This window comes from Engystomops pustulosus, chromosome 3 (assembly GCF_040894005.1).
Source record: "Engystomops pustulosus chromosome 3, aEngPut4.maternal, whole genome shotgun sequence".
Taxonomy (NCBI): Eukaryota; Metazoa; Chordata; class Amphibia; order Anura; family Leptodactylidae; genus Engystomops; species Engystomops pustulosus.
In genome coordinates, this window is record NC_092413.1 from 52,066,527 (window position 1) to 52,076,911 (window position 10,385).

Sequence of the window (10,385 nt, forward strand, 5' to 3'; positions counted from 1 at the left end):
CCTGTAGCCCCCTTTTCCTCCAGCCTCCTCCTGTAGCCCCCTTTTCCTCCAGCCTCCTCCTGTAGCCTCCTGTTCCCCGGCCACCTCCTCCTGTCCCCCAGCCTCCTCCAGCATTCTCCTCCTGTCCTTCAGCCCCCTGCCATCTATCCTCCTCCTGTCCTCCAGCCTCCTCCTCCTGCCCCCAGCCTCCTTCTCCATCCTCCTGTCTTCCAGCATTCTCCTCCTGTCCCCCAGCATCTACCTCCTTTCCCAAAGTCTGCTACAGCATCCTCCTGTCCCCCAGCCTCCTCTAGCATACTCCAGTCCTCTAGCCTCCTCCTCCTGTCCCCTAGGCTCCTCCTATCCTCCAGCCCCCATGTCCTCTATCCTCATTCTGTCCTCTTGCCTCCTCCTCTCCTCTGACCACTATCTAATTAAAGGGGTTGCCCCACCATATAGTCAAAGGAAACTTATCATGAGGAATCTACTATCAGAAGTAGATGTGATGGAAGATTCCTCATGGTAAGTTTCCTTTAACTATTCTAAATGTAAGTGATTAATAGGTATGATGGGACAACCACTTTAGTTAGATAATGGTCAGAGTAGTTATCCAACATGACATTACTGAGTGTGTTTTATTTTCTCAAATAATCATTTAGTGTTTTTAATATACATAGTTTGGAATTAGTGGTCATAGAATTAATACTGAATGAATACTACAGAGCAGGCAGCAGGGAAACATGAAGAGGAAACTGTGAATCAGAGAGGGGGAAGAATGGTAAACTGTGATCTGAAGGGACAGAACATTGTGTTATGAATGAATCATTAACAAGGAGGAAGGTGCTTGAGGATGTATGGTATAGGAAACAGAATTGTACTTTGGGAGCTGTATATATTATGTGAATTAAACTTAAGACTAAGCTAATTTTATTGTAAATTAATAATGTAATCAATGCATTCCCTTACAGGGTCATTCCACAAACAGCTAGTACTTTATAATGGAATAAAAATATGATTATCTAACAAAAAATTCAGCTTTATCCTGGTGCCTTCTTCATGTCATGTGAAAAGTCCACAAAAATATACACATATATATTTGCAAAGGGCAGAAAACAGTCAAAACAAACACCTACAGCAGTGGTGGTGAACCTATGGCATGGGAGCACTCTCTGTGGCCACCCGAGCCATCACCCCAGCACAGAGTTTCCATACAGGACTCAAAACCTCCTCCTGCCATCCTTGGCCATGCAGGATGTGCTGTGATCAGGGCTACTTTAAAGGGCACCTACCACCACAAATCTACCTATAAAGGTAGATTGGGTGGTAGGTGGATCAATGGGACATGAGGATAGCCCTTTTAAGGGCTAATCCTCACGTCCCCACACTTTTTTGGTAACTTTTATTCCACATATATTCAAATTTTCTTATGCGGCTACCGGTGGCGTGGAGTAGCCGCATCTGAGGTTACACGAGGCGGCTACTCCACGCCCCGGTAGCCACTTTACCCCTCCTACTCACCCATCTTCAGCGCGCAGCTCCGTGTAGCTGCGCGCCCTCGTCCGGCGATCCTGCCGTCTGCCGTCAGCTGCTCGCCGAAGATGGGTGAGTAGGAGGGGTGAAGTGGCTACCGGGGCGTGGAGTAGCCGCCTCGTGTAACCTCAGATGCGGCTACTCCACGCCCCAGTAGCCGCATAAGAAAATTTGAATATATGTGGAATAAAAGTTATCAAAAAAGTGTGGGGACGTGAGGATTAGCCCTTAAAAGGGCTATCCTCACGTCCCATTGATCCACCTACCACCCAATCTACCTTTATAGGTAGATTTGTGGTGGTAGGTTTCCTTTAAAGCTAAACATCCTTTCTGCCTGGGACAACAGGAGGAGCTAGGAGGTGCAGACAAGGCTGCATTATTATTGGAGCTCCTGTTCTGGGCTCCACAGTTCTTCCTGTTCAGGGGACCCTGGAAGGAAGCTACAATGAAAATCAGAATTTCTCCTCTTTCTTATAATTGTATTGGTGTCCTCAGTACACCGATATAATTAAAAGCCTTGACAAAACATGTTGTCACTTTGCATTTTGGTTTGGTTGTAGTTTGGGTATCAGTCTCTAAAAGGTTCACCATCACTGACCTACAGGTATACTCTACATCTTAACACCAATGCACATCAAAGTTTTCACATTAACTCAGGGCAGGCTCCAGGTTTCAGTAGGCCCCTGGGGGACAGAGCCTCACTGGGCCCCTTTGCAGTGAACTCACGTGACAGCATTACAAATTCAGAAACTAAAACAGTTTCCTGTTCTCTAAAATATTCCTTAGTTTAAGTTTATCTTACCAATAGCCCCCTCATTGTTATTTTATATAAAGCCCCCCTCACCTCCTATGAATGCACTAGATACAGCCTTAAGTGCCCACCCCCCAGCAGCTCTGGGCCCCGGCACATGCCCAGGTATGCCCAGTGCTGTTGCCAACCCTGGTTGGACTTCATAGTGGCTCAAAGGTTACCACTGGTAGCACTGAGCTTCTGGGGTTTCTCATACTTGGAGTTTCTACGTTCAAGTTATTTCTTCAGTCCCACACTAGGGGCTGGTGCTTTTTACCAATAAAACATTCATATGAAAATGCTTGAGAAAAAGAGTTTAGAAAAGTATTTACTGTACCACCAGAGTGCATCCTAAATAAACATAAGTAGTAATAAGCTAGATGCACATGATAGTAAAAAACGTCCATTTGCTGTCCTTTTTTTTTGAATGGTCGGCACACGGCTGCACTAAATGCAACGCTTTAAAAAGTAGAGCATGTCCTAGTCATAACTGTGTTTTATGGATCTCCACTATCCTACCACAGTAAAATCGCTGCATAAAAGCGCTGAGTGAATTCTGCTGCTATTTTGCTCCATGTGCAGATAGCCTTATTGTTTATTTTATGGCTTTTACATCTGCTTGATTAGCATCAGTCAAATGTAAATGATATTAAAGTAATGTGGAAGTGTTGAGGAATAACATTTCAAAACACAAAAATATGGGCTACAGAAAAAGCACTCAGACTGGAAACATAGAAATTACAAATCACTAATTACTTTCTTAAACACGATATTAAGAAAAAAAATTGTGAAGTGCATTCATGATTCAGTTGCCAAGCAACCCTTAATACCAGAAAAGTCATAACACTATACTATAAATTCATAGCCATTTCATCACACTTCGAGTATGTACTGCAATATACAGTGAGTACGGAAAGTATTCAGACCCTTTACATTTTTCACTCTGCAATGAAACACTCTTCATTGCAGTCAATTGGTAAGATCCAAAAAGTTCTAATTTTTGTGCATGATTGCACACTCTCCACACTCTGAAACATGGTGGCGGCAGCATCATGTTATGGGGGTGTTTTTCAGCTGCAGGGACAGGACAACTGGTTGAAATTGAATGAAAGACTAATGCGGGCAAGTACAGAGATATCCTGGATGAAAACCTCTTCCAGAGGGCTCTAGACCTTAGACTGGGCCAAAGGTTCAACTTCCAACAAGACAATGACCCTATGCACAAAGCTAAAATAACAAAGCAGAGGCTTCAGAACAACTCTGTGACCATTCTTAGAGCCCTGACCTAACTGATCATCTGTGAAGAGATTTGAAAATGGCATCTACCAATGTTCACCATCCAACCTCGCACAGGATCCCCAAATCCAGCAGTGAAAAATTTGTTGGATTATTCCCAAGAATGGCTGTACTAGCTCAAAAGGAGCCTCTGCTAAACACTGAGCAGAGTGTTTGAATTCTTATGACCATGTGATATTTCAGTTTTTCTTTTTTAATAAATTAGCAAACATATCTCCATTACAGTTTTTTTCTGTCAAGATGGGGTGCAGAGTGTATATTAATGAGCAAAAAAAGAACTTTTTTGATTTTACCAATTGCCTGCAATGAAACAAAGAGCGGAACATTTAAATGCTTTGAATACTTTGGATACCCAGTGTTGGTGAATCAAAATCAGTGGCAAATTGCAATACAGAGAGATATTCAAGGTATACAGTATATGGGGAGATATGAAGGATATCCAAAGCACCGCACAAAATCATAGAGGAAAACCAATACCTACCCTCTACAGAGTTCCAATAAAGCATTACACTCTAGAATAGTGACACCAGTCACTTTAGTCATATATTGATATTTGGACACAGCCCCTCAGTTATTAAAGGATAATGGTATGAAAGGTTTTGTCTAGGGCCACTACTCCCAGCATGGAAAAAAGTTTTAGAAAATATTCTGCAGCATAGCAGTCACTTTTTCTGTTAATACATAGCTGTGCTCCATAAAGTCAAGGGGGGATATTTATCAGGACCTCTGCGCACCGCCAGTGGCGCAGAGGCCCTGAAATAATCGCAAATGTTAGCTTATTGCTTGCTTTTGCGATTATTCTCCCCAATACGCCACCTTCACGCCAGTGGGGCGTGAAGGGGGGAGGCGTGGCCGGACAGGAGTGGGCTTCCACAAATTCCTCTGTAATGCTAATCTATCGGCCTCAGTATTTATTACTTTACACAGCTTAGTAACATCTGCAAATATTGAAACTTGACTGTGTAAACCCACTACAAGGTCATTAATAAAAATATTAAAAAGAAGTGGCCCCAATACTGCCCCTGTGGCACTCCACTGGTAACGTCAACCTAATCTGAGAATGTGCCATTAATGACGACTCTGTTTTCTATCATTAAGCCAATTACTTACCCAAATACACAGATTTCCCCAGCATTCTCATTTTATTTACCAACCTTTTATTTTCTCTTTATAATCCTGTAATGCCTCATCGCTACCTTCACGTTTTAGCACCTAAAATGCCTTATCTTTCTCGCTTATTGCTTTCCTTACAAGACTAGTTAGTTTTTTTCTTGTTCCTCTTATGCTTTTTCCCATAAGGTAAGTGTTTCTCACAGGACTTTTTTAGAATATATGAGAAAAAGTCCCTATTTTTTTTTTTTTGGGGGGGGGGGCTTTTGTCTTTGATAACATTGTCCCAGTCTATTCCTTTAAGGTCTTCCCTTAGTTGCTTATTTGCCCTCCTGAAGTTTAGAGTGTTTGTTGCCCCTTCCCTAATGCTCTTAGTAAAGCGTAATACAAAATCAATGATATTATGATCACTATTACCCAGGTTCCCCCCAACCTGTAGCTTTGATACTCTATCAGGTCTGTTGGTAAGGATAAGGTCCAGCAGTGCCCCCCCTCTTGTTGGCTCCAGGACTAGTTGCGACAGGTAATTGTGTTTTGTTGTTGACAACCTACTACCTTTGAAGGACCTGCAGGTTTCTGCCCCCAAGTCAGTATCTGGGTAATTGAAGTCCCCCATGATAAGTACTTCACTATGCTTTGAAGCCGCATCCATTTCACTTATCAGCATTTCCTCTGCTGCCTCCATTATATTTGGAGACTTATAACAAACCCCTAGCAATATTTTATTATTCTTTTTCTCTCCCCTTATCTCCACCCATAGGGACTCCACATTTGCATTTGCGTCACCGATGTCATCTCGCAGTAGTGGCTTGAGGCAAGAATTCCCATATAAACAAACCCCTCCCCCTTTTTTATTTATATGATCCTTTCTAAAAAGACTATAACCATCTATAATAACAGCCCAGTCATAGCTACTGTCCAGCCAGGTCTCACTGATACCCACTATATCATATTTCTGCTCCAACATCAAGAGTTCCAGTTCCTCCATTTTGTTTGTGAGGCTTCTGGCATTTGTGTACATGCACTTTATATGGTTTTTCCTATCCCTTTTGTCCTTATTCCCCAATCTCATTCCAGGCCCCCTTCCTCCCCCATGGACTATGACTCTTCCCAGCTCTCTATCTGCCCTGCACAAGTGTAGTTGCCCTCCCCCCAGGTCTCTAGTTTAAACACTCCTCCACCATCCCCATTGAGGTGCAGCCCATCCCTACTGTAGAGCCTGTAGCCGACAGAAAAGTCAGCCCAGTTCTCCATGAACCCAAAGCCCTCCTTCCTACACCAACTTTTGAGCCACTTATTTACCTCCCTGATCTCCCAATGTCTTTCTGGTGTGGAACGTGGTACAGGTAGTATTTCAGAGAAAACTACCTTTGAGGTCCTTGCCCTGAGCTTATGGCCTAAATCCCTGAAATCCCTTCCACCTACCTCTTACTTTGTCATTAGTGCCAATGTGGACCATGACCGCTGGTTCCTCACCAGCCCCTCCCAGTAAATCTGTCAACCCAATCTGCAACATGCCGAACCCGAGCACCCGGCAAACAACACACTGTTCAGTATACACAGTCTTTGTGACAGATTTCCCTGTCTGTTCCCCTAATAATCGAATCTCCCACTACCAGCGCCTGTCTGACCTTGCCTGAGCTCTCATTACCCTTCTTACTGGAGCAGACAGTCCTCTGGTTGCTAGAGGCCATGTCTTGCTGCAGCATTGCTACCCCAGAACGGATATCCCCCTCATCCGCCAGCCTGGCAAACTTGGGGTATACCGGATCAGGACTAGACTGCCTACAACTCTTCCCTCTACCCCGCCTTCTACATGTTACCCAACTAGCTGCCCCCTCCCTCTGCACCTCCATACTTCCCTCCCCACACCCATCTTCCCCAGAAAGTGTGTGCTCCAGGAGCAGCAAACTTCGCTCCATATTGTCAATGAGGATGAGGAGAGAATAGTCACCTTTGGATTTAGCAGTGAGAAGATAATTGGAGATGCAGTTTCGGTAGAATGCATAGTACGAAAACCACATTGTAGGGGATTGAGGAAGGAGTTAGCTGAGAGATAGCGGGTCAATCGTGAATAGACCAAGAGTTTCAAGGTTCTGGAGATGACACATTGCTGGACCTTAGTTAATAAGGAGTGAAGAGTATCGAAGAGCCTTTTGGATTGATAGAGAGCAAGGATATTGGATTGGTAAAATAGATCTGTTTAGCAAGGTAAAGGGCAGAGTTATATGTTCTAAGCATCTCAATAAATAGATAACTCAAGAAACCACAGCCACAAACAATGGAATCTCAGTAAAGACAAAATGGAGCCGGTAAGGTGATTAAATTTTGTATTGGACATTGACATAATTTACAATAATAATTCTTTTTATATAGTGCACAAAGATGACATAACACTACACAAAGCTTGCCAAATCAGTCTCTGTCCCCATGAAGCTCACAATCTAACCTACTAGTATGTTTTGGAGTGTGGTAAGAAACCGGAGGACCTGGAGGAAGCCCACCCAAAGAGAATATACAAACTCTTTGCAGATGTTGACCTTGGTGGGACTTGAACCCAGGACTCCAGTATTGCAAGGCTGTAGTGCTAACCATTCAGTCACCATGCTGGCCATTTGCCAACACACCAATTGTTTGTTGGAAAATTATTTACCACAATGTACCAACAATTCTTCTCATCTATGGCATGCTGCATCAGGTTATTTGCACTAATCCAATGCCAACCACAGTGAATGCAATTGTAAACGGTAACCTTTTCTGGTTCTTTATTCCTAGAACATATGTTCTCTTTGAACCAGCCATCTGTTCATATTTGCTGTGGATAACACTTGTTCTGTAATGTGATATATCAAAATTGACTTTGAACTAATTTATTAACAAAACAATTTGACAGATATAGTACGTGCTATGGCACTAATAACCGGTATTGACTGCTTTGGCCTAAACAACCTTCAGCAGATGTGTACCAGTCTCTGACATTAAAAAGTAGAAAAAAAACTGTCCAAAATGCTTCAATATTGTATTAGTACCTTCACACTAGTCATTGCAATGACAGAACTTTGTAGCAACGCATTGCTTGGGTACTAAACGTTTGGGTCAGTTAACTGATGTTTATTACGGTGGTTATATTTTTTTATAACAGATTTAGTAAAGGATTAGTAATGTGAATAAACATCTAATCAAAGTATACTATCAAGTCATCCACGATGTACCGTATCCAAAAAAATTTGTATTATCAACATTACATAAAAATGCACTAGTGATATTGATTATAATATATCACTTTTTAAGAGGAAAATCAAATACATCAGGACATGAAAAGTGATTTCATAGACCATTTTTCATGTATTATATCTGACTTTAACTATTTCCTATGCATCGTCAAATATTTTTTACCTGTGCAACATATCAGGTGTTTCTTGCATGCGTTGGATGTTATGAATTCTACATCTTCATAGGAATAAGAACTTGGATCTTTCTGTTGTTCACACATGTGGACTTTCATGCGAGTCTGTGTTTGGATTTCTTCTTGCTGACAAAAAAAAAAAAACGATAACAATTTTTTGGGATAAGACTTGCATGTCTATTGAATGCCAAACAGCATTCTCCATTCATAGGAATTATTATACACAAACACACTGCCACGGGGCACATGGATGGTCACCTCACTTCTAGCTAGAAATCATGGGCATACTAGCAGTAAAGTGCCAGAGAACACACAATTATCACCTATACTTTGAATAGTCCACTCCAATTATACTGTACAATGAGCATTTAAAGAGGAATTGTCAGGGAGATTTGGACACTAAACCACACACAGGTTCTTATGGACCAGTAGTTTATTGTCCCAAATCCCCCTTTAGCAAGTGACCACTACTCAGGGTGAGCTGGTGCCGGCGCTCATCTTCGTAAAAAAAAAAAAATAACGAAGATAAGCACCGGCACCAGCTCACCCTGAGCTGCTTAGAAGACCTATCCGAAGTGGCAGGTTTCCTTTAAAGGAATCTACCATCAAAATCAAGAATGATTAACCAGGAACATTTACTTATAGATCCAAGACTGACTGTGGTAATCTAATTATTTGTTATCCATGGCCTCCTTTTTACTAAAATCGACTATCAAAATTATGCTAATGAGCCAGAGGTGCTAAGGGGGAGGTTTACCTGACCACCACTGTACTTGGTCTTTACAGACTGTTACACTGTGGCAGAGCAATGTCACGATGCTCCTTCAGCTTTTCCTCCCTTCTTCTGCCATTTGCAATCTCCCACAGAGGGAGACGGCAGTGTAACAGCCTCTGAAGACATAAAGAAGAAGGTGCAACATCCCCCACTGGGGCTTAGCCTTTTCTTGGGGGACCTGGAGGCAGACAGAGCCCAGAATGCCAGAGTGGCTGGGTAGTGCCGCCTTGGGCACGCTGTGGTCACGGTGCTTGGTATAGGGACCGGAGGGCTGTCCTACTGCCTTGCAGGTCTCCAGCAGCTGGTGTGTGCAAGAAATATGGAGGGAGAGGCTGATGCAAGGGTTTCCCCCTGGGCCAACCCCTGAGGTGTCTGTAGGATGAATCCCTGGATGATGGATGGGGAAGCCCGTGGTGGATCCAAGGATAAGATCCAAGGATAAGACAGAGGCAACGTTATGCAAATCAACTTACAGTTCTTTATTGACCAGCAGGCAACAGCCAAACTATAACAGCAGATTTCAGCAAGCTGGTGAGCTGGTCTGCAGGAAGGTTACTCTCAGCCTGGTAGTAGGTTCAGGCTGGGCTGGTACAGATGCAGCCGAGTCCAGATGGGGAACTCTGCTCTGGGGTTTAAATCTCCAGAACCTCAGGTATTAGGCAGCAGCCTGAGGAACCTTTTCTTCCTATTAGTGGGTCTGGAGAGAGAAAGCTGCACATTGGACCTGCTTCTCTATCTACTGACTGGATTCCAAGACCATGTGCTCTCACCCACCAAGGGTTTATATACTCTCCTGGTCAGGTGGTAGGACTCCTCCAAGCTGGACAGTAACATCTCACAGTGTTAACTCTTGCCTTACCAGGCACTGGCTACGTAATCACTAAGTTCTACTAGAATTAGATTCTGGATGAGTTGCACAGGCTCACCAGATAGATCCTGAGGGCGCGTTCACACATTGCGTTTTGACCTGCGTTTTCATTGCGTTTGAAACGCATATACAACAGTTGAGGAGGGGTGATTTGTCTAATTACATAGCTGTTAACATTTTCGTTTACAAAACGCATCGTAAACGCGATGTTAATGCATGCGTTTTGTTAACATATGCGTTTAACATTGCATTTACAAACGTAAACAGTAATGTAATTAGGCAAATCACCTCTCATCAGCTGTTGTATATGCGTTTCAAACGCAATGAAAACGCGACCAAAACGCAACGTGTGAACGCTCCCTGACATGGAGAGGGCAATATTCACAACTACCACCTTGCCTATGCATTGGCAGGGGTGTTGCATGTGTTTCATTACAAACGCATATGCGTTTTGGCCAAACCCTGCATTTTGGATGAGTTTAAAAACGTGACAAAAACGGCACGTGGGAAACCGGTTCCCTGGATAAGTGATAACAAGTGGTCTGCAGAAAGCCACAAAACTTCTGGCTGGTGCAGGAAGGAAAAGCCAGAGTGACGCAGGAACCAGTAGTCAGGGGCTTTTGCCGGCACT

The 10,385-nt window shown here is 43.2% G+C and overlaps 1 protein-coding gene across 1 annotated transcript in view; it reads right to left on the bottom strand.

Moving 5' to 3' along the window:
• TMEM178A (transmembrane protein 178A) overlaps positions 1–9,561 on the bottom strand; it is a 215,973-nt gene extending 206,412 nt beyond the window's left edge. Inside the window, exons 1-2 of the mRNA XM_072140753.1 lie at positions 9,360–9,561; positions 8,102–8,237 (exon numbers count right to left, since the gene is read on the bottom strand). Coding sequence (XP_071996854.1) covers positions 8,102–8,210 — 109 coding nt within the window. The 5' untranslated portion in view covers positions 8,211–8,237; positions 9,360–9,561. The remainder of the gene's footprint in view (positions 1–8,101; positions 8,238–9,359) is intronic.
• Positions 9,562–10,385: the final 824 nt, after the last annotated feature.